At 41.4% G+C, this 25,718-nt stretch overlaps 1 protein-coding gene across 2 annotated transcripts in view; it reads left to right on the forward strand.

The window, feature by feature from the left end:
* jade2 (jade family PHD finger 2) overlaps positions 1 to 21,237 on the forward strand; it is a 219,926-nt gene extending 198,689 nt beyond the window's left edge. For both annotated transcript variants that reach the window (XM_040032293.1, XM_040032292.1), the window contains 2 exons: positions 11,311 to 11,456; positions 13,644 to 21,237. In XM_040032293.1, the coding sequence (XP_039888227.1) occupies positions 11,311 to 11,456; positions 13,644 to 14,429 (932 nt within the window). In that variant the 3' untranslated portion in view covers positions 14,430 to 21,237. The remainder of the gene's footprint in view (positions 1 to 11,310; positions 11,457 to 13,643) is intronic.
* The last annotated feature ends 4,481 nt before the right edge of the window (positions 21,238 to 25,718 follow it).

Below are 25,718 nucleotides of genomic sequence, written 5' to 3' on the forward strand. Positions count from 1 at the left end.
AGAAGCCATTTGAAAAAGGTGACAACCATGCATGTTGAATGGTCTTAACATGACAAAATCAAATAAGAGGAAAAGCCTCTTGGCTTAAAGTATATATGTGGAATCCTTTGTGTCGATAGTGATTATTATTGAATGGACTGGGGGGGGGTGGTTGTATGCCAACACCTTTAACCACTCCTATGAGCAAATTACTTGTTTTTCACACATGCACTGCAGCTCTGAAGTTTTCTAGACCAGGGGTGCCCAATCCCAGTCCTCGAGAGCTACTGTCCTGCAGTTTTTAGATGCATCCCTACTTCCAACACAGCTGAATCAAATAGTTGGATTACCTCTTGGGCATGCCATCAAGTCTGGCAAAGGCCTGATAACGAAGCATTCATTTGATTCAGGTGTGCTGGAACAAGGACGCATCTAAAAGCTGCAGAGCAGTAGCTCTCGAGGACTGGGATTGGGCACCCCTGGTCTAGACATTACCTGATGGAGATGCATGTCAGAACATATACTTTAGACTTCAGAGGGAGACAAAGTTACAGATGGTTTGGAAATGTGCAGAGGAGGGATAGTGAATATAGTAGATAAAGGATGCTGGACATGGAGATACCAGGCAGGAAGAAAAGAGGAAGACTGCAGAGAAGATTCACGGATGTAGTGAAGCAGGACTTGCAGAGGGTTGGCGTGACAGAGAAGATGCTGAGGATAGGGTGAGATGGAGGTAGATGAACTTCTCACAGTGAGTGAGTGGATTACACATCCTTCCTTCTGCAGACTCTTCTCAGGCAGAAGCCTCACTTACACCCAACTGTTTCCAGCAGTAATACAGCTGACACAAACCTTCTGATGTGTGCTACATTTGAAAAGAGGGGAACATCAGACAGCGACTTGATTCTGCCAAGATCGCCTGGAGTTCATGTGTGAAAATGGCTTAGTTTTATTATTTAAACTGCACCATATTGTCATTCTTTCCACTCACCAGTGCCCGGAAAGTGGATTTGCAGTTGTTGACAAATACACTTGTAAACACAAATGTCAACTACCTTGAAGGGTGCTATAAACCATTCTGCAAATATTTATATAGTGCTTATAAATAGGAAGACTTGAGTAAAGTGTTTCCAGAGAAGCGAAAAGACCTCAATTTCAGGGGGAAAAAAGACACATCAATAAAGTCTTTTTTTTTTTTTTTAATTGTGTAAGAAAAGAAAAAAAATTAACACGCAAAAAGTGAACACACGAGTTCTGACATCCTATATGTTTGCGTGGGTGTCTAGAAACAAAAACAAAGTCTTCTGTATCTTCAGGCCACCTCTAAAAACAAGCTGCTGTGCTCTAAATAGCTTCTATATGTAGGACATCAAGTAGGTGGTTTCGTAGCCTTATGTAACCCTTGTTTTTGTGTACCCAGATCTAAAGATTTGTGAATATTGCTGCATTCCATAAAAAGCTGTGGGCTGCTCAGACAGTCACTGTACCTGATTAATATCTGAGAGCCTAAATGAAAATGAGTTCTAATTAGACGACTAATTGTGCGCTCTAATTTGTCGTCCTTTCATCTGAGTTTTTATGTGCCCGAAAGCAACTCGCGTAGGGGACGGATAGGCACGGGTCTGCGTACGATGGCCAAGACACGCGAAACGCATTAAAAAAATACATAAACGGGAGATCTCAGCACGCTGGCAGCGGCACTAAAGCAACACGTAAAACGCAGAGGGCTCGCTTCCTTCCTCTGATCTCAGAAAACGAACATGACAGAAAGTTGCTGAAAGCTATGAAAACCAGCCGACAAAGATTTCACGCTGTCATCAAAGGATGAAACCTGAAGCTGCTCTGTTGATAACAAAATGGGCTCTGGCTCTGAGGGATTAAAGCTTTTTTTTTTTTTTGGTAGGAATTATATACAGCCAAGCTTAACCTCACTCTACTGTTATAACATTTCTGCATCATAAAATTCATATATACGTCCACAAAGATTCAGGTTCCACTGTGAGCCTCCTGTGTGTGACAGCTGCAGGCTTGACTTCTGAGAAGCGCATTGCAGTAAAGAGTGTTTTGTGTCTTAGTATCAGTAGATTTAACTCAGAATCTTCAGAAAACTCAAAATAGGCCACCTTTCCTAACCTTCCCTCCAAAGTCAGTTTCACATTTTAGCAACACGAGTTTCTTTCAGTAGTTTTGCCAGAGTTACTTTTGCTAATTCTAACCGATTCTTGATTCAGTAAACGGAAAAGGCGGGGCTGCTTTTGATAGCCCTCGTACGCTGAAGCCCCTCGGTATTGAACTAGTCACTTTGGTTTTAATTCAACCAAATTGCTTATGTTACAGACAAAACAGATTTTTTACTCTAAAGCCAGTAAAATTGGAGTAATGACGAAAACTGCAACCTTAAAATTTCACATTTGCATGCTTCGTCGTGCCGTTTTTTACTACACTCTCTCAACAGCAGAGAACTAATTCATATCCAAGCAAATGCAGGCCTTTGAAAGGTGAGTTGACTGATCCTAGTAGTTACCACCTGATCAGAGCGAACACTGTGTGCTATTGCTGCAGTTTAGCCTTCACTCTGGGTGACGACATACAGCTTTCTACTGTAGAGTTATTTAATTATTAAAACCTTTACACACCCTAGGATTAAACCTGCTATCCGAGTGCTGCACTGCACCCTGTGCCACTGCCAAGGGAGGTCATGTGATCGGTTCAGTTTGTGTCTGTTAGCAACATTACTGGAAAAACTTAACGATAGATATTAGACGCGTGGCTTGGCCCAACTAAGAAGTCATTAACTTGTGAAGTTGATGCACAAACTTCTGTCTTGATGCACGCTCAGAAATACTGGAAAGTTGTTTCTGTTATCTGGAGGTGGCGTTTTCAGTGGGAGAAACATTTCATCACTCATCCAAGTAACTTCCTCAGACTCAGCTGAATAATTCTGAATCATTGGAGATTGCAGAAGTCGCTTGGATGAGTGACGAAATGTTTCTACCGCCAAAAAAGTTAGTCAGGATTCTTTTCCGATGCAAGTTTGGGCAATTTTTAATCCTTTGCATGCTATCCTCCCAAATACATACAGTACAAAACAATAGGAATACACTGCTCTCAAGAGAATATCACAAACTGATCTACCTTCAGATACACTTTTGAGACTAAGTTTATGGATGGCGTGTAGCAGAGATATGCAGTCTTGAAGTGCTCTTGTTAACATTGTTGGGGAGATTTTTTTAATTTAGTTACATTTGAGTTTTATAAATTCTTCATAACGGTGATATGATTTTTCTTCACCCTCATGAAGATTTAGTTTTGTCCTTTAGGTTTTGTGCTTTATGCCCCAGTGGAGCACAAAACCAAAGGTTTGGGAAGATTTTGATCCATTGCCTACCGACTGCAATACGCTGTACTGTGTTGACCAGTGAGGTGCCAGCTGTGTCTGTCTGCCATTTGGTGCTGAGCGGGTAGTGCACTGTGGGTTTTAAGAGCTTTTTCAAAGAAGAGAGGTACCTGCTGCAGCTGAAAACACCACTGTAAGAGCAACAAGAGTGAAATGAAGCGATGCAGTCATCACTCAGTAAAAGGCTCCATAAAGCTGAGAGAAGCAGAGCCACAGACCCTCTCCCGTTGTCTTCATATTGGTATCTGATTGATTGGTAGGACCGATTTCCACTGGTAGAGCTGTTTGCATATTTTGAACTGCACTGTTAAAGGTTTATGGCGGACTGACTTCAACTTACAGTAGGATGTCGGTTGGTTTGAAGGTATATTTGGTCATTACTGATTTAAATCCGAGAAGCCTTTTGTGATTTTAAAATCACCAAAATGATTTTGACTATATTACAATTCATCTGCGTCGTATCATACATAGCTTGTTTTTTGGGGGGTTTTACCGATCCCAAAGCCCAGTTTTAAAAATGGCATTGTCATTGAGGACTGTCATTGGCTCACTTATGCTTAGGGGCGGAGTCCAGCCGTCCAAGTCCATTACGAGGCTACATATATACTCAGAAAACTGGAGTCAGTTTCTCCACAGATACTTTAAAACAGCACAACCATCATTTTATATTAGAAATATAAAATTTGATCTTTCTTGAGCTTTATCAGCAATTAAAAAAGAATAACTAAGGGGAACCATTAAAGCATTTTTTAATTAAATGTTATTAGTGTAAATTACATGGAGCTGCTCCATACTTTCACAAGGCATACCACTGCTTAGAGGTATTTTACTCAGCAGTAATTTAATCACGAGAAAATACAGAGTCGTGTTGAGTTTTTGGTTATATTTGACTGATTATTAATTGTTTAATTAAATTTTTGACTTCAGGGATACAAATATAAAATATGACAAAACTACATACCTGTGGTTTGTGTAGTCCAACGTAGGATGGTGCACGGCTTAGTTTTCACATCACATTTTAATCCTGTTTTTTTGCTCAGCTGATTACTTTTCAGTTTTTTAGTCCAACCGGTGAGTGAAGACACATTTTTCCCTCATGAATGGGTGGTTGTCAGGCGGTTGCTAAATGCCTTGTATCTCTGTTCATTTACAACCTGACCAACTAACCGCAGGTGGCTAAAATAAATATGTTGTGGATTAGTTACTGAATTCTTCGATTTTTTTCACGTGAAACGCGAGGTGAACTTTGCACGTATGGGGTAATTTTACCGTCATGAGCATCAGTTATTAATCTGATCACACAATTTTTAGGCATATGCAGTGTAAAAACTACAGTGGGTCCAGCATGTCCATGATCATGTGTATTTGCACCTCACAGTCCAGTATCTAATCTGGCAGAGATGTTTTTCACCCACACACACAGTGACTATCAGCAGTGACGCAGGACTGTCTCTCATTTCCTTATTTAACCAGAGCTGAGCATCGCAGAGCCGGCAGTCGAAGTGAATGTGATCAATAAACAGGCAGATAATAACACGGGGCACAAGAGCAGTTTGGCTGTGCTTATTTGCTTCCTTTTCTGAGATTATCTCCATCCTTTTTTGTTTATCTCTCCTTTTCCCCCACTCATCTGTTACAGTTATTTTTTATACTGAATCTCCCCTCTCTCTCTCTCCCTGGCTCTGTTGTTATGAAACTCCCTCTTTCTGTTTATCTTCTCTCCTGCCTTTCTCGGTTTTTCCACCCGACTGCTGAGGGATAAGGACTGCAACTTGATGTTGAATACTTGCTGGGAAATCATAGCTCGAATCGTCTTTCCACGATAAACAAGTCCTTCTGTATATATGGTGTGCTTCTGTTGTTTGCAACTGTAACATTTGTCTGCATTTGTGTGTCTATGTGCGCCTTCTTCTGTCAACCCGCTCTATATATCATTCTCAGTGTGTCGTCTCTGTGTTTGTCTATGCGTGTCGTATGTGTTCATATCTCACTGTCTCTGTGTGTGCGTATGTGTGTGTGTGTGTTTGTGTGTCCGGCCATCTGTTCTCTGTCGGGTCTGGTCCTGACTCTCAGGGCTTTGTCTTCCTCTCTCTCTGTTCTGGGATCAAGATGACAGACGTGTATCATAACTCCTTCTCAGATGTGCTGTCCCCTATCCGCACTGTTTATTAGTCAGGCCCAGAGGCTAGTGATGATTAGAAAAAGGAAAATTGCTTTGAGTTGTTTCTAATGTTCCCCACGGGTGCTGAGGAATTTCATCTTAAAAGGGGACGTTCATTCTCAGCTTCCTTTTTTTTTTAAAATCATGGGCTCCATTAGAGTAGCTATGAAGTTCCCAATCAACCGTATTTATCCTGTATTGTGCTCAGTTCATTCTCCGTCTTGAGCCAGCTCTGTTCCCCCACCCTGTAAGCCAACTTTCTTCTGATAGGCTGCCCCTCGTCAACAAAAGCTTCGAACGGCAGGTGGGATGGACTTCAGAGCTACGCGTCTGAATTGATCGCATTAAGGATGTCCGCACTCGCTGACATCATACAGAGCCAAGAGTAGAAAAAAAAATCAGAATTCAAGCGCTAAGTAGTTTTTCACGTTTAATGTGAACATCCAACATTGTTTATAATTCAAAGTTGCATGTTTGATTCCAGTTAGATTTTATGATTTATAAAATAGTACACAAATAGTAGAGCCAAACTAATATCTGATTTTTTAAGACCGATATCAATATTTGGTGATTGAAAAATCCAATACTGGGACAGTTTAAGTTTTTCTTTCAGACACTGAAAATAAAAATAAATAAATGTCCTCGTTACGTGTGGGAATTTATTTAGTTGTTTACTTGATTCTGCTCAGATTATCTGATCGTGGCCTCGAAAACCCTGTGTTGCTTACAGGGAAGTTTCATAGCGCCCTCTGGTGGACAAGTTGCAAAACATGAACACTCACAAAATCATTGAAGGGTGTTTCTCCCGTCTCTTCTTTACTTTTTTAAATGTCATTTTTTCAGATGTGAATAAAGTCGATGCCTTTAGATATCAAATACCTGTAATAAGACCAGATGAGAACATTGGTCTGCACTGCCTTAGTTACAGTGACTTTAAAAGAGCTTTAAAAGGCTTTTAGATTTAACAAAACCTTGAATAAAAATAAACTAAACCACATTGCTAAAAATATTAAAAACGTGCTCTCTGTTTATTAAATAACAGTTTATTAAATAGTGGATCATAAAAGCAAGGTTAACATCTCTGAGAATCTCTTGTGTTTCTCTTTACTTTGAAATTTGAGAGCGAAGATTTTACAGCAGAGAGAGAAACAAATAGGTTATCTTAAAACTATCCAGTAATTGGTTTGTGCCTTCTGACGACAGCTCTAACGAAACAAGAATGCCTTTTGGTCACAAAGATAATGAGGCCAACAGTAATGTGTGAGATGAATTTGCTTTTGGACAAATTGGTAGCACAGAGTGAAAAAAGAAGAAATGGTAGGCAACAACAAAAGATTTTATTCTAGTTCCCATTATTGTGTCCCTTTATTTGACTTCATTCCTTAATTAGGAAAATGTATTTCTGATTTTTAAAGTCTGAAAGAAAGACATCAGTACGGTCAACACAGTTGCATAAACTAGAATACACAAAATACAAAGACAACCAAAATATATAAACATCAGTGGCAACAGAGCCTGAAACATCAATAAAAACCCTGTCTTATGCCAGAAGCAAGCTATTTCAGGCAGCCTGAACTAACTGGAATGTAACCTAGCAACTGAAGCCATTTGTAATCACATTTTGTACCAAGTTGTGGACATTTGCACGGAAAAACTACTCCTAGCATTGCTAAGTTTAGCAAACTAACCCAACACTATGTGTTTGCAACGTTATACATGACACAAAGTGCTGCACATAAATGACGAGCATATTAGTTACAGGAGCATCTTTTCGCTCTCTTTCTTATGTACTGGCTCTGGTCTTCGCCCTATCCTGCTGCTGGTGTGTCCCTTACCCTGCATTGCATTAGCTAGCACTAGCTGGCAATTCTTGTTGTTCTGTGTGCCATAAGACAGCCTAGTGTTTATTAACTCCAACACCATTTTTTCTTTAGCATTAGCTTGCAAAAGTACCAGGAAAAGAAATATTTCCTTGTCATTAGCTTTACTGCAGCATCAGCTAATTACTTGACTGTACCAAAAAAAGAAAAAGGTAGAAACAGTGTTGCAATTTGGTTTAAATGACAAAGTGTTGCCATTAGTAGGTTTCTCATGGAAATCTGTTTGAGGACTTTATCTTCCCTGTCTCCTTAAACAGAAAATAAAACAATACTTTATGTTTATTTATACTTGTGTTTATATCTAAAGGTTCCCTTTCCTGATGTTAGCATGATGATCCAAAACATATGAATGCATAGGAAACGAAAGGAAGATCTCTAGCATCGGCAAACATTTTTAACTGGGGGTTTGATTCGCAGACATTTATTAACATTTTTTCTTTATCACATGCAAAGCAACAACAGGAAAATACTAAATAAAATAAGGTAATAAACTGTGGCTGTTATTGTACCTGGGCAGATTGTGCTTAAATGAGAGATGCTGAGGAAAAACCTGGATAAATGTGGAAAACATGTCTTGAAAAAACAAAGACATTGCATAATCAGTTTTTTTTTATACATGCCACAACTGCCACCGTAAGATGATACTACTAACCCTAACCCTATGATACTACAGGCAGAACTCAGACCCAACAGCAGGCTATAAGTTAGACATGAAAAATTGTTCCCAGATAAGTCTGTAAGATGTCATAAGGCATATAAAATACACCAGATTTCTGTCTATTATGCAATAGAATGGATTTGTGTTAAATAATCACATCTAAACAAATCATGTTGTACATGGATGTTGTACCTGACCGAACTGGACATAGTAACAGGGTGGCATGTTTATGTTGGTCTCCTGATTTCCTCTCTCTGAACTCTGCTCATTTCCCTTCTGCTCCATCAACCCTCCCTGTCTTCTTCACACTTCTTCACTGTCTTTTTCCCCCTCCCTCCATCACCTATTCCCTCCCTCTGAGCTCTCTCAATTCCTGCAGAGACATGCTGCGTCATGGAAACTACCAGCTCAGTGTGTGCGTGTCTGTGTGTGTGTGTGTGTGTTAGATAGCTTGTGTTAAAGGCACCCTAACAGCACCTCCTGCTGTCCTGCTTGCCAGATCATTATAAGCAGTGATGATTTACAAGGAGGTTGCAAAAATAAAAGAGAGAAAGATGCTCAGATCACAAAAATATCCACATTTATGAGTACATTTCAGTTTCTGCAAAGTTTTGTCTTCATTCTCTGCATTCCTGATGATGTGTATATGGCTGCTATCGATTATTTAGATGCATTTGGTCCCAGAAGACAGTATGACTATCTCCCAGTGCTCTTGGTTGGACTAAATTAGATCAATAAACTTGATTATTTTTATTCACTTGATGCCTACAGAGTCCCTGAGAGGTCATACTTAGATTTTTTTTGCAATAACATTTGCGCTTCATTCAACTCACAGTGGAAGTGAGCTCTATTATGATACTGTATATACACCCAAACCTGTACCTGATTAAGACAACTACAGACTGTATCATAGGTTATGATTGCAGTCATATTGGTGTCACTGAATGCCTCATGCAATATATGAGTTTTTAAACATTCACTACTAGATAATATCAGAGGTTGGTCATTTAAAAAGGAGAACAGGTGGACTCCGGTGGTCCCCGTGGACTCCCACGTTCAGTTTTACAGTAATCGTGTTTACAGCTAAAGAATAAAATGTTTTGACCTCCATGGATCGTTTTCCCCTTTGTAAGAGCTCACCAGGGGGTGGGTTTTTAATTCTGCTCATCCATCTGGGTGGTGGTAAGCGTCCTGACATAGGCGCCTTTAGCAAGTCTGTGTACTAGGTTTCACCTAAACTAATTTGAATTGCTGAATTGGACCTCTCTGCTTTGATTGTGCCGTCTGTGCCTGTTGATGAATTTCAATGGAATTATGTGGCAAATAATAAATATTATTGCTGTGAGGTACAGCCTGTCCAAGATGTTTGCGCTTGGTTTTAGTGATTGAATTTCTAGTATTTTATTAGTTTGTTAATAAATCCTGATTTGCGTATCGGTGTCTGTGTGTTGCCCCCAAACGGTTTATGACTGCAGATGAAAAATCCGCTCACGTCTGGATTCTCACTGATACTGAAGTCTAGTCAAAAGGCGATGTCTATCCTTTATGTGAAATCCATGGTTGCGATGAGTTGCCTTGTTTCCTCGTGTTTGTCTGCCTGTTTTCTTTTGGGCCACTTTATGATGCAGTGTTTGAGCAATTACCATCACTTGAACACTACTTTACACTTAGTGGACTAAATACCACATAATTATAATCACTGTATATTTTGACACAACTATAAAATGTTAGATTCTTTCTGTTTTCCAAAATATAATGAGTGAGGATTTCTGACACTTGCTTGTTCTTCGTGTTGGGTTTGTTTTTATCATCTTTTTAACTGTTAACATTGCGCCATGTCCACCATCCATCTTTCTCCACTTAAATTAAATATTTGACAAGTGAAAGTGTGGGTACATTGTTAAAACGAGTTTGTCTGTGCTTTTATATTAGAGGAAGAAATCCTAAAATGCTGCAGACAGACATGCGGCGCTTTGGCAGCACTTCTCACAGCCCACAATGATAGAAAAGGAGCCATGAAAATCTCCTAATTATACAGACACACATGCAAACACTTAAAAGGAGGGAGCATTGTCTGCAGACTCACACACACACAGATACTGAACACAATCACACTGCACATAATCCAGGCTGAGATAGTCCTGTACACACACCAGTGTTGGAGAAGTCATTAAACGCATCCTTTTTTTTTTCTTTTTTTTGGCGAGGAGACATCAACTCTATTTTTACTTGGACGTTGTCATCTAATTTAAGTGCTTTGTCTTTGATATTCACGAATTTTGGATGCAAACTTTAAAACACAAAGCAAAAGCCTTCATTGGTAATTTTGCTCCAAATCCAGACCATTGTTGTGTTTGCTCTACTTACACATATACAGTGCTGAGAAAAATTATTTGCCTCCTTCCTGATTCCTTAGTTTGAATATTAGACAAATACAAAATGCAGGCTTGAAATTATTATTTGATTTCGTTTAGAGAAACGGAAAAACCCACCAGTCTAACCTACCTGGCCCTGTGTGAGGAAGTCGTTAATGCCCCTCCTTGATGATTTAACTGTGATTAACTACATTGTTAAATACATTTTGTCCGAGTTTAATTTCACTAGCCACACCCAGGCTTCATTACTGCCAGACCTGTTGAATCAACGTGCCTGACAGACTGATGATTCAACAGTAAGGAGGAGACTACGCTCGTTTCACATTTACCAGAAAAACATTTTCATGATCCCCAAAGCTTTAGGGGGAAATATTCTGTGGACTGACAAGACAAAAGTTGAACTTTTCCGAAGATTTGTGTCCAACATCATACCAGCAGTCAAACATGGTGGTGCTGTGGTAGTGTGATTTGCTGCTTCAGGAGCATCACAGTTGCTGTAATCGATGGAGCCATGAATTCTCCTCTGTACCAGAAAATCCTGAAGAAAAATGTCCATCCATCCATTCCTGCCCTGAAGCTCGTGCTGCCTTTGGATATATATGTAACATTACAATAATCTAAAACACATCAGATTGAAAGGAGGCTTTCGATCTTTTACCTTTATTTTCTTATTCATGAAAAATATGCAACACTCCTCACCCGTCTGCTTTGTTTTCTCCCTCCTCTTCCCTTCTGCCTCTTCCCTTCTATTCACTTCTACCAATTTCATCCAATTTTTTCTCCCATTTTTCTTGCTTCCTCTTACTCTCCCTTCCTGCACCTCCCCTCTCCCTGCTTATGCCCTCTTCCCCTTTCCTTAGGTTTGTCAAAGTCATTCCCGTTGGACAACTCTTTGTTCGACAGCTGGCTCGCCCAGTCGGTTCAGATCACCGCTGACGACATGCTGAGCCAGTGGGCTCTGGGTGCCCAACATCGGGACAAGAGCGGCAGCCTGCTTTCTGACCAGGTAGGGCTTCAGGAGCAGAGGGCACAGAAGACGATGTGTTAGCAGAGAGAGAGACAGAAAGAATGAAACGCAGCAATGGGTCAGACTGCTGTAGTAAGGACTTAAGCCTTCAATACAATGGGGTGCTTGCTTTACCAGGTGAACTGCAGCTGTTACATGTTATGATAAGAGATGAATACAACACAAACGTCTTGCTCAGTACTTGGAAAAGAAAAAGTGGTTTGCTAATGCAACATTGTGAGTAGACCGTTACATCTTGACCCGAATTCCTGTCCACTTCACCGGTGAACGAAACGAGTGCCAAGGACTTTCCTGTGAAGAGGCCACGCCGACACAAACAGCTACATAAGTAAAAAAGTGAAGCGTTCTTCTTAGTCGAGGAAGGAAAAACAGCTAAAGTGTACAAGAAAATGAAACATACACAGAGAAGTTCACTTTTATGCATTAATTCAGTCTAAAACACTCCACAAGGACGACCAGCGTTTCTTTTCCACATATATTAGAAATCATTTGCTCAGTTTAATTACTTTTTGTTAGTTTCAACTAGAATCGAGCACTGGTACTATTCCTGAATGGTGCTTGTATTAATGGAAAAGTATTTATTTAAAAAGCTGTCATAAATTAATCTGTGTATATTTTGATCACCATCCGAACACATGAGAGAGGCCACAGTGTTTCCCACAGAACTTTGTTGCATTTGTGTCCACAACTGTGGACATAGGCGAAGCTAATCTGTGCTTTTTAAATAATGAACAGATGTGTACATGCATATTTGTGACTACATACATTTTTTTTTAAAAACTGAGCAGTAAGCAGCTGCCTCGCCAATAAATTCCTCATCCAGCGGACACATTCCAGCAGCATCGTCTTGGATGTGGCTGGAGTCCCCGCTCAGTAGCCTCTGTGAGCTCAGCAAAGAGGCGCCAGCTCTCCACCTATCCCGGGGTCCAGTCTAACCAGACCCCACCTATCATGGGTCTGGTTAGACTGGTCCCTCGAACTGACAGGGGTCACAATGACTCAACTTATCACCTTTTTGATGTTGAAACATAAATTCAGATTTAGAAATTAGATTCTAAATTAGTTTTAGACATTAATGTGTACATAAACACCACTATGAAGCCGTTTATAAAGATTTGTTACTTAAGTGGGAACCAGTAGTTTTAGGGCTGAGAGCCACAAACAAGTTGGGGAATTCAGAAAGTATTAAACGAGGAACCAATGTGTTTTTCTGATCGGAAATATAGAATATCATCAGCATCATACCAACATGAAACAGCTGCTACAGCTGTTTGTGATGGTCCAAAAGTTTGCATGATGGTGCTTTTCACTCAAGTTTCAGTCATTTCATCGAGTCTGCGGTGAGCCAGTCAGCCAGCACAGCGTCAGTTTGTAGTTTTGACACTTGAAAAAGTTCATCTGACTTTGAACAAAGACCTGATCATCGATTCTTTAGATTGGATGTGGTTTTATATAGTTTAGCTTGTTAGTTTTTTTATTGTAAATTGATCGATCTGCTAATCAGAGCAAAGATGTTCTCCCCCCAGGAACGTGCTGTTTGTGTGCTGGCTGGCAGGGCGCTCTCACCAGATTGCGCTGCTGTTTTTGGATGTGCTTAAAGAACAATAAACACAACCGCAGTCATTTTTTCCAATTAAACAGGAACCTGATATCTTTCAGAAACAAAGATCTGCATAAATAAACAATGATGTAATTTAAACAAAGCCCACATGTCGCAAGTTAATATTAGGGGTGTAGTTTAAAATCAATAAATACCAGCCCTGTTTATTAAAAACAAAAAGTGTTAGAGATTCAACAGAATCTCACCCTGAAGAAATAAAAGATCACGATGTAGAGTGCCGTCAGAACAGATCAGCTTTGTCATTTAGTCGGGCTTTTTTGCTCGGGAACAAATTGTGACATCGGCAGCTCATAGTTTAAACTGCTGAGCTGTTGGACGTGTGGGTAGGTGGGAGTGGGTGGGGAGTTTTTGTTCCAAAATATTCCAAACCACAAAATCAAAAATGAGCAGATTAACTGTTGTATCACTCAACTTTTCACTTATATCTTTTATATATTTTGTGTTATTTCACTTTTAAACATGAAAAGATTTGTTTGTTCCTCATCCGTTTTCCTCTTTCATCACCAATTTTTGCCCTTTCTTACCTTTCTCCTCTTTTCATCCAGCTCCTGCAGGGCGAAGAGAGCCTGCTCAACCTAATGATGGAGAACTCCATGCAGTCCACCTGGAAAACACCCCAGTTGGGGCGCAAACCGAGAGGGAGCAACAAGCCCCGTGTTCGTGCACAACCAACCGCTCCAGCCCAGCCTCAGACGCTCCTGTCTGCAGCTGCTGCGTCCGCTGGCGGCAGCCCCTCCACCGCAAAGAGGCTCTGGGCGAGCGTGGCGGAGGAAAAGTCTGGCCACGTGAGTCGGAAAGGGGAAAAGAACAAAGGCTCCTCCAAGACCGTGCACTACCCCCTCCATCACCACCAGACCAGGAGCTCTGACCTTCACAGGGACCCACCGCCACAGCCGCCCATCTCCAAAATGGATTCCTGTCACATCTCGGAGGATAACAGTCCTTGGGATGGCATCCATGCAGGGAATGGTGTAGTATCAGGGGCTGGATCTGGTTTCACAGTGGGCTCAAACCCACCGGTCTCTGGTCTTGGGTTCACAATTCCCGACGGTGGGACAATCTTTCGTGGCGGGACCCCGCGGCACCGTCTGTCCCGCCAGGGTAAATCAAGAGGGAGGGGCGTCACCGGAGGTGTAGCGGGGTTCGAGTCCATGGACCTGCCACTCGCAGGGAAAGACGTATCCCTGTTAGACGCTGCTGAGACTGATGGCTACTTCTCTGACGGCGAGCAGAGCGATTCGGACACGCGCACCGGTGGGCGCAAGCTCCGCCTGCCGCAGTTGCACTCCGGGAACGAGGACCTGCTGAGAAGAAGCGTGCTGGCTTCCTAAAGAACTGAGTTTCCAATAGACAAATACACACAAGCAGTTATCCAAGCAGAATCCCGCTGGCTAATTGTTTTTTGTTTTTGTTTTTTCCCACCTGTGCCCAGCATACAGTCTATAAAAACACGGCTGGATCGCTTTGTTCAACCAAAATCCCGATCGCATCCATCAGTGGAAAATCCCCAGCTCCTAACCTGCTCTGTTTTTTAGGACGGAGGGGATTTGAATGTAGCCGTTTGCCTATCATACAGAAAAGCTTCTCCACTGGACTGCAGTTTGTTGTTAGCTTATCATAAGATGTGATGCATTCAGCAGATTGAAAACAAACATTACCTTCAGTCTCTTTCTCTTGTTTTTTTTTGTGTTGTATATTTCAGAATCATTTCATTTCTGGGCGTCGAACGAAGCACCCAGTTCTGGCCTCATGTCTGTGGTATCTGCCAGACTTGGGAACAAACACTTTGGGGCATTATTATTATAATTATTATTATTATTCAAGCTGGTTTCAGGGTATGCTTCATTCTCGGCCTTTGTGGCCCGAGTTGCATCCAGTGAGTGCTTGTTTTCTTGAATATGTTCAGTGGAAAAGACAATTTCACACCAGAGTTGGTCTGAATATGTACAGCGGGTGACAACTTGTATTCAGCCTTGAAAAGCACAACATAGCTAGTCATAAGAGCTGTAATGTAAGCACTTGTGTGTATAATAGATGCTCATTCAGGGTTGGGGTCAATTTTCCTCCCTCGTTGACTCGGTTTGAAAAATGTACACTGAATCCTTCATTCTCAAATTCATTTTCACGTTTTAGTTCATAAAAGAAAAAACAACAACAACAAAAAAAAATCTACAAATCTCCAGCTTTGCCAGTTTCTGAATAGCGAACACATTGACCCCAACCCTGGTGCTCATTCAGATTTTCACACAGACACACAGACACACACAAACATACTCACACACAAACTACCATAAGCGGATCCCTTTTGCTCACACCGCAGCCGTCGTTGAAATATTTGGTCTGACTTTTTGTCAGCTGCTTTCAAATTCTTCCTAATTCCGCGTTCTTTTAACTCCCGGGTCTTTGGAGAAAAATCGTCGTACAAACTCTGTGCCTTTCTTTCACTTGCCCTGTGGCCCTGCGTCCCCCTCAATCGCCGCCAACTTTCCAAATCAACCAAACAATCGCTGAGTAGATCAATCAGTCGTTTGTCAATCGGATTTGTAACAATCAAGCCAAAAGGAAATCCCATTGGAGTGGCTACTGAGCGTAGCCGGCATTGGGCTCCTTGTCACCTTAACAATTGTGTAGTGCCTGAAAGGATGGAAATGCATCACTTGCCATTTATCAACAGAGCATATGCAGCAGCTTGCAACGCAGAGCAACATCGTGCTTTCAGTGCAAAGAGCTGCCTGCTGCTCTGTGCCCCCTTAAGTTACATCACTGCAGCCCAGAGCCATCAATAACCAGAGTTTGGCCAGTTACACTGCGGGCACAATGTTGCTGCCATTGAAAATTAGACCTCTTATTTAAAATTTCATGCACATTACTGCAAATAGTATTCATTTTGGGGTTTGGTTAATCAGCAGTACAGTTTTGCTTTTTCATATGGAGTGGGTAGCTGTGTTCATGTAAGCCAAGCCTGAGAGACGTGTTTTATAAACAGTTACAGAGTGGTTAGGGTGGCCATGCATTGTGTAGTTCATGGGTAAATTCTTGCTACAGCAGCTGACATCGTGTGACACAAATTCAACCTCAAGAGCAGCTGAAATTCTGCTTTGGTTCACAAGAGGAGGAATCCTCAGTTTTGGCATTCTGATGTTGCTATTTATGTGTCCAGTGGAAGCGGGATCACTTGGAATGCATTCAGTGCATGTGGATATACATAAAACTATATGTAAAATTAGAGGAAATTAGTCATTTTTATTAGTCAGATCACCCACGTGTACCTATGCAGCTTATTATTTTGTTCTATGAAGACGTAAACACTGTCAGGCACCAACGTGGCAGCCGCGTTTGTTTGACGTGGCCAAGCTTTCACAACTGATGGCTCTGAGGCACGTCTTGTTCCTACTAGATGGACGTAGACAGTGTAATAATCAGCTTCAGAGGCCTGCGCTCTTAAGTCCCTGAATTGATTTGATTGTAAATTTGTTTTTGTTTTTTAAAAACGAAACACATGAGCCGTTCTTGTTTTTCTCAGAGAGTTGTATTTTGTACTTAAAGCAGTCCGTGGTATTCTCAGGGGTTAAAAAAAAACTTATAAAAAAGAACAATAAAAGGTTAAGAATTTATGGAAAAGCAACGAAAGACGTAGATATATATATATATACACACACACATTTTATATCATATACAGTATATATATATATATATAAATATATGAAGTGATGTGTGTTTGTCTAGAAACTTCCTTATTTGGAAAGCTTCACTGTTTGAACTCCAACACGACTACTACTGAGCATGCTCCTTCTCTCAGTACAGCATACGACCATCAGCCCTGGGTTCAACAGTCCCACTTTAACCCATCTGATCTGAGGTCAGATAGTATCGGCTAACAGATGGGACTGTCTTTTGGGTCTCACCAAACTGGGATGACTTAAAGATTTGATTTTAAGGGCTGCTTGACCCAGGCCTGATGAACACACATTTAAACAGAGGCCCAAGTCCATTCTACTTTCTCCGTTTTCCTGTATGAACAGCTTCTCCCCGGTTTTCTGGAGTGACCATGCCAAAGAACAGATCTGTGTTACAAGGCAGCATATTTCAGTCTTATCTACGCAAACATGTTAAGCTGTCAGACCGCTCGAACAGTGATGTCCAGGTCAGCAGATGTGATTCGACCTCCTCTAACCCAGGGGGCGCTTTTAATTCCCAACCTGGATAGATCTGCATTCACGGGGGGATTCCCACAGGAAATGCCCGGTGATGGTTGTTAAACACAGACTCGCATGTATTAACCCCCTCCAAAAAAGGGAAAAAAAAGAAAAAAAGCCAGTGCTGCTGAACTGATCACACAACATACAGCTCTCTCTCTCACACTTACACGCATGCACACACACACACACACACACATAGACGCTTACACAAACCCCAGAGCTGGTATAACAGGGTTACAATGTAAAAGTTTTTGTTATGTATATGTGGTCCTGACTGCATCAGGAAGCATGAGTTTACTCAGAGCGAAACGCCACCCCCTCCCCAACAGCAGGAGAGTATTATCACAGGTCAGGTGACAGCGCTGCGTCTCTGTCCCCTCTTCGTCCCTTCAGGTGTAGCCATGGTAGAAGCACTCGCATTGTTGCGTCACAGTCTTGCGAGGACAGGCGGAGAACTTGGGACTTCTACGATGGCTATTACAGCTGACACATTACAGTAACGACAAAAAAAGAGCAACAAAGCTCGTGTTCCGATGCGAGGACGCGGTGACGTGTCGCCTCCGAATCCTCGGCCAGGTGTTCGTTACCATTCATGTGTTGCTAAGACAGAAAAATGTAATCTTGGTTTCAATATTCAATGTTCAGAGTAGCCTGACGTTGTAGACAGTGGTTTTAGACAAGGCCTCACATGTATGGCCTTAACATGTAGTAGCAAAGGCTGAGGCTGCACAGTGCCTGAAGGACAAAAAAAGGACTGAAAAATACTCATTTGGGGCTAAATTAGTGGAGCTGGTTAGCAGTATATAAGATTTCCTGCTGGGTGACGGTCAGATTCCACACAAAAACAAAGCAAATTGTACTTCTGATCTTCTTCTTTTTTTTTTGCCTTGATACTGTGCAGCCTTAGCAAACATAACTGGTTATTATTCTATATTTACAGTGTGGCTTCAATGCCCTCTCCTTCCGCTTCGTAGATAATGTAGACTGGAGTCTCTTGCAGGTTCTTTTTATCAATATCTGCTAGAATGCAACTTCAAAGCATTGCTATCCTCTGTGTGGTACGCCGGTGTGGGTGTTGGCTCGCAGCCCGAATGTGCTCTGATGATCTTTGAATTTTGCAACTCTGTCAGGTCGAATATCCACACTGAAAGGAGATCTAGTGCAGGGGGTTTCTCGCGCTCTCTGTCTATCTATTTGGGTTGTGTCCCATAAAATTAGACGCAGTGTGAAAGTTTTTATCCTCATACTCGGGCGCATCCGTGTCGGTAGGTCACGTTCCTCTATGATAAGTCACCGCTTAGAGAGGCAATAAAATGTGCAACGGAAAAGCTGTACAGTCCTCAGCTTGCTGTATGTTGAGAGCAGAACTCTTCCCTCAGGTGTTGGCACTGACGCTGCACCACGGAAATAAACTGACGGGCATCAAGCACATAATGGCAGGTCAGAAACACCTACACACAGTGATGCTTTCCACTAGACCGATTGCTTGCAGGTAATTGGAACCTCGCCTGCGCACAGCTGCCGTTTACTGTACTGACTCTGTTGTAAAACATCAGTGCACCAGCAGGGCTGGGCTCCTCAGAACCCCCTCAGCTGGGTGAAGGGTCACATTTACAACTTTCCATTAGCAAGAAAAGCAGTTTAGGGTGATCCAGAAATGACAGCAATGTTCAGTTCTGGTGAACGACGACATTAAAAACGGGGCTTTGAATTCCATGATTGCTCCTAGTGGGTGGTAAAAAGTTGGATTTCTACAATTTAAAGTAATTTATTGCACTGAGGTGGTTCTGGGGAACCACGAGGGCATCGGGATGCAGTTCATAAGATGTCGTTTCTTCTTCTGTGGTTGCTCCTTCATCCAGAAAGTGGTCTGAGGCTGTAGTGGGATCAGTGAAAGCAGGACTGGGTATTGCTTAGGAAATAAATACCTGCAAGCGACAAGGGACAGCAGTCCAGTAATAAAAGCAGGATTAGATCAGAAGTCTTGAAATGTCTGTAAAGCAGAAAATTGCAGGTCTGTCTAAAAATGTATCCACACGACAATAGAGATTGCTTAGTGCTTCCTGTTTCTGGTATCAATGCCTAGTCCTTGTTTCGCTGCCCTACACCAGCCATACAAAGCCGCCCACCTACCTACCGCTGGAGTTTATACTCATCTACAATAATGTATATTACTGTTCAACTACTACTACTAGACATTTTCATTTTCCGTGTTTTAAAGAGGCTTTTGCAAGCTGTTTGTTTTGTTTTTTTTCCTTTTATAATGCTTATCTGGCCGCTGTGGCACGTATCAGACTAGAAAGCTGACTCATTATCTGCTTCTACTGTTTTTACTGGCGCTTTGCTCTCCTCTCCGTTACAGCAAAGTTATGGCTTAAAGGTCTCAGCATCCAGAACCCAGACACACACTCCACAGATCGGAGGTTTAGTCGCACAACCGGAGCTGCTGCCGAGGAAGAAACTGATCTCAAGTAAAACTCAACCTTCAGAGCTCGAGACTCAATCAGTCGCATCTTAAAAATTTATTTGGTTAATTTATCAGAAATGGCAGATATTCATTCCCCAGGTTCAGCTTCACAGCAGTGAAGATTTGCTGCCTTTTTTTAATGTAATGGTAAATGCAGCAGCAATCTGATAGCACCGCGTTGCTTTTTTGGATCAAAGCCTGCAACAAACCTCAAGAAGCACTCATCCGAAAAGCATTGCTTCTATTTTTGTGCCTTTTTTTAGGTGTGTGTGTGTGGGGGGTGGGGAGACACTGTTTGTGTTCAGCATCTCTTGGTGACTGAAGGTGGAACCAAAGAGCGATTGATGCTCTACCCGTGTGATCGCTTCATCCTCCACAGCAGCTCGGAGAAATCTTTTCAGACTAAATCTCCCGTCTGTACCCACTGCGTACCTTACTCTGCATCCACCATCCAGCAACTTCCTCGTCCTCCTCCTCCTCCCACCACCAGCAAACTCCCCTCTTCTTCTCCATCCTGAATCCCCTAAAAACAATCACCCTGTTGTCTCCCTCCTGCCCACAACTCTTCCTCTCCCTGTCCGGTGATCAGCCTCCTTGGCCCTTGGCACATGGTTTTTTAAAGGTGATCAAAAAAGAAGAAGGACACCTATAGCTTTAAGGACAAATAATGACAGACGCACGAGGAGCTGAAAACATTGCACTCAGCTTTGCTTAACTCTGGCTTGAAAAGAGGGAAAGTGCGTGGAAGGGGAGAGTTGTTTAGAAAGAAGGAGAGGAGGGAGATTGTTCGCTGAACCGGAGCCAAAGAAAGACAAAAGAGTACAACTTGTTCTTTCCTCTGCGTTCTGTTTGGAGCCTGTCCGTACAGTCAGGTTAACAAGCAGCTAATATAAACAGCACCAGGCCCTCCCTTTCCCCTCCTCATGCCTCCTTTCACTCTCTCGCCTCACACAGCTGGGTCCCCGTCCAAGATTTGTCTTTGCAAAAATGTAAAAACTCAAATTGGGAGAGCCGAGCAGAGATGCTTCCATTTCAAACGACTTACAAAACTATTCATTTTTACGTCAGAATATATTATTAATCACCAGAACTTCGTGATATGTGAAGCTAGTTAGAGCATAAATTAAAGGCCATTACCAAACAATTCTTTAAACAGAGTTTAAAACTCTTAAAACTAACCATTCTCTATCTTACTAGGCCGAGGTTCATCCCAACTCTGAAACAGTTATTAGCTCCTTTCAAGTTAAAGCTTCTGTGTTCACAGCCAGAGCTGCCATATTAGGCGTGTCCCCTCTTTTTGACATCACACAGATCCAACAGTGGAAAAAACTCTCTGAAAGTGGGAGCTTAAGGCATTGTAACAACAGTAAAATGAATGTCAAAGAGGCTCTTTTTGTAGCTGTGATGCTAACAGACCCCATCATGTCTAAGATGTCTGAAAATCTTTGTAATAAACCGCTGATGGCTTTGGTATTTTTCTAGGATTTGTTCAAATAAGGAAAAAAATATATATCATAACACCAACTTTGTCCTTTAAAAATCACAATAAAGACCAGATTTTCATTTATCCACTTTCAGTCTTACACTCTGGTTGTTTATGTTCATAGAAAAAGATACTTTTAGCCAACAGCTCATACCAGTAAAAAGATCCAGGTTTGGAATCCAGTCTGTTTTAATGTTTACTTTTGGAAATCTCACTTGAAACCTGGAAAACCTGGAAAGTCCCGCTTTTTCACACTGCCTCACCCACCAAATGAACAGTTTATTCAACTGTCTTTACATCTGGTTTTTCCATCGCGCTCTTGTGAGGTTCAGACATCCACATAACAGCATACAAATTGAAGTGTAAATCCAAAAAAACACTCCCAAGATCCATTTAGACAAACCAGCCGTCTCCCAGCGTCTGTTCTGAGTTCAGCCAGGAAGCTCGCCCAAAGTGCAACAGGAAAGAAAGCGATTTCAACACTGTTTTGCAGGTGTAAATGTAATCTGGCTACATCGCGCCGAGGCAGAATGGATTTCAGATGCAGGTTAAAATAATTTGTTAAGAGGCCGTCTGCACTGTGTCTCTCTGCTTCTCCCGCTTGTAATTTCCACCACGCAGTCCATCTGTCTCCGCTTTAATCCTCCTCCTTGATTCCTTCCATTTTTATCCATTTCCCCACTTTTTTGTTCTTCTTCTCTCGTTTCATGAGCTGACTCATTCACGCAAATGTTTATCTCCTGCCTCTGAGTCACTTCTTGTGTTTATCCCAGATTCGATACTTGCAGGGAACCAACAGGTGTTGTGATTGCCTAAATTGGATCCCTCTGTATGCTTAAGGGTGTTCTGTTAGTTTTATGTGGTCACAGGAGGCAAAATAGAGAGAGTCCACTGGCATAATTCTAGTTAAAACTAAACATAGGGAGCCGTCCCTCCTACGTGGCGGCTGATCTTTTGCACCTCCGTCCCTTTGTTCTTCTCAACTCCTTCTCCACTCTTAAAGGTGTGTCCAAACAAATGTGAAAGGAACAGAGAGAAGCAAGTTTCTATAATTAGATGCTACAAACTCTTTGCGAGAAATTAAAAAAGTTTCTGCTTGAATAATGCGCTCGTACGAACACACAGACGAGGAGAGAAAGGGAGACAGACGGATGGAAAACAAATAAATTCAGTTTCTCGTGAGTCCTCATATCCGTCAGGGGCTTCAGCTGTCACGCTTGATTAATGCATACCTTGCAATCAAGCTCGCAGCTCATGTTTTTCCATTGGGAACATCAATTGAGAGGTGCAGCCTCAACCTTCACACCCCTACAGAAATAAGAATTTATGACTCTTCGTTTTGTCCCACACACCTTTAGAAAACATTCGCACAAAATTGTGGTACATCTCGGTACATCTACAGCCACATTAAAAGCCTGAACGATGGGATGAGCGCTAATCACGTCTTCATCCTGCAACAAAGCTGCATCACAGCCAACATCTGGTCACCAGGACTACGGGTGGACCGGTTCCTCTGCTGAGTGTCAGCCGAGGTTATTATAGCCTAGGGGACATTATATGATGGTGTTCTGTATTATTGTGATGCTAAGAAGGAGCTGCTCTTTAACTCCCTTTCTGGGTAGCTCCACATATTGGATTTTTATGCTGGATGGCCCATCCCCCAAAGGGGACCTGTGTTTATACCTCGTCTCAAACCAGCGTCCTTTTGCCCGATAGGTGAAAATCCAAAAGGGGAAAAATGCTGGTCGCAGCAGGTCAAACCTTTTAAAATTTATAAGGTCTCTACACAATATAAGCAAACTTAAAAACAGTGTGCCGGTTATATGATTAGATGCAGTGACGTTTAAAATGATTAATCACAGACAGATGAAAGGCCATCTTCTTAAGTGCTTTGACATGTCTCCTGACCAGGCGTGTTGTCTTCCAAAAGGCTCAGCTGCAGGAAACCAAAAGCCAACGTTCATCTGTTCTAGTTACTGCTGAACGTTAAAAATTGATGGCTCAATGTGGATGAAGTGCCAGAACAGATGTGGCCACCTCGCTCTGTACTCTGCATGTATTGCATTTTGCCACTCTGATCTCTCTTCATTCCCCAGTCAGTCCGTCTCTCTTGCTCTCCTTAATTTTGTGTAACTTTCTATCCGATTGATGTATTTCTTTGGCTTCTGTCTTCACCATTCTCCCTCAGCACGTTTCTTCTGTGCAGAGCAGACAGTTCCTGACTCATTAAATACAACAACAACAAAAAAAGGTTTCACCCTCAGGTTTAAATAAGTAGAAATTTAAATTAGCTTTGTTTTGGCAACCTCCAAAGAGCAACTTTTAAACATCACCCTTGAATCTCCATTTTTGTGACAAGATAGGAGTCTCCCTCTCTCCCTCATTTCTACTTTCTCATGACATACTAAAGTACAATTGGACATCCTTATCCTGAATCTTATTGGTTGTATTTAAACTACATAAAGCCAATCGGCGCTGTCTATTCAAAGCAGAGCTCGGACACATTTTTCCTCCTCCTGCTGTCTTTATTTGTCCTTATAAAACGGTTAAAATCTCTGCTGTCATGTCCAGTTTGTCCTTCACTCTGCATCGGTTCTTCAATATAATAATATGAATGTTGCAGGAGTTTATCCTTCTGTATTCTTTGTTTCAAAGAATGTTGTGCCATTTGTTAATAGCAAAGAGAACTATTGAACATATATGAAAAAGAAGAGCTATTTTAAATTATTTTTTGGCTTTTTTTGCTATATTTATTTTCTTGTATTAGAATCTTCTTTGTAGGAGGGAAAAAAATCAAAAAATGTATTTTTCATTAGTGCGAAAAACCTATTTTCTTCCTTTTTGTACAATTTCGATGTTTTAAGCGAGACTTTGAAAAGCAATATGATGATGATGATGATGTTTCCTGTGACTGTATCTGCATGCTGTTTGTGTTGCCTTAATGATGGCTGCATCCCACTATGCCCCTGCCCACCCCGTGCCTCCCCAACCTGACCCAACCCACTCTGCTCCCTTCCTCCTCTCAACTTCATCTGATGGAGTCCCAGTCCCATCCAACCCAGTCCAGACCAGTCCAGTCCAGTGCAGTCAATAAAGCAGTGCTTTCTGTGTACATTAAACTCTCTGCCTCTCTGTTCATTACACAAACACAGCTGATTTAACAAAGATCTTTATTTTACTCTGGCTTTAGCCGAAGTAGATTAGATTTTTAATACCAGCTTTCAGCTGAAACAAAAATAAAATATCTCTTTGACAAAAACTAGGCTAAGCTTTTCTACCATAATCATCAGCATTTAGTTACTTTCTCATTACCAAAGAAATCTAGAATCACCAAAACTCTTGTGTAGACTCTAGAGGAGTAGAGAAATGTCAAAGGTCACTATAAAAATCTTTCTGCAGTGTCACAGTAAAGTGAGTTGAATTTGATAGTTTGATTTATGAGGTGTTTGCTGCTCTGCCAATAAACCGAGGGAGAATAAAGTACAGGGGAGAGGAGAGTAAAATTTCCTTTCTGCTGCTGAATAAATAAAAAGGTAGGACCATGCAAGCGGCTTTGTGATGCTACACGAGCCTGATAACATTTGCTAATTAGTGCGAGTCTAGAGTCTGTTGGGAATTTTTTTTGTTGCATGTATCAAAAGGAGGAAAAGTTGAGGCTCTCCAGTCCAACTTATAATCGTTCATGGGCCACACACATACAGTTTGATCTCAATTTGGCCGGGACAGTAAAACTATTGTATGGAAAAAATGTACAAATATATTCTGAAAACATTCCCATTTACCGTAATGAGACATCCACATATAAAATAGATGCGGTACAGGAGGGTAAGTCTTAGAAAATATGTGTAATTTCAGCAATGTCTCGTGTTTTTCTGCATACAGTGAGTTTACTGTCGTCACATTACCAATAAAGTACACCGATCACAGTGGCTCTAAAAAGGCAAAAACTTTCACGTATACGGTATTTGTGACTTTACCCTTTGATGCCAAATGTATATTTGATACGTTTTTGATCCCTATACTTCAAAATCACATCTCAGTGTAATTTTGTGCTTTTTCCATTAAAACCTGATGTATACAATGTCAGATGTAGCAAAAGTAATCTAAAAAGAAACTCATGTAACTTATGCACACAGGAATTTCTTTTTTTTAATCATTTTTATTATTATTTCTCAGAAATTTCAATAAACACTCCAGGCTCAAAAAATTTTAATTTACTGGCAATTATTTATCATGGATGTGCAGCCAAGAACGCTGCAGTAAGGTGTTTGGTTTCATCCTGTTTCTAACTGAACCATCTGACTATGGCAACTTTGACTTATGACTTATGGCAAAATTGAGACTCGTCGGACCAGACAAGATAATTTGATTGATTGACTGATGTCTAAATTTCATATTGTAAATAGTATAAAGAATCTGTAATATGGGGAATAAAATTAAACTATAAAAAGGGTTTGAGGATCAACAGTAA

The sequence above is a fragment of the Simochromis diagramma genome, unplaced genomic scaffold (genome assembly GCF_900408965.1).
Source record: "Simochromis diagramma unplaced genomic scaffold, fSimDia1.1 OVJJ01000216.1, whole genome shotgun sequence".
In the NCBI taxonomy this organism is placed as follows: domain Eukaryota; kingdom Metazoa; phylum Chordata; class Actinopteri; order Cichliformes; family Cichlidae; genus Simochromis; species Simochromis diagramma.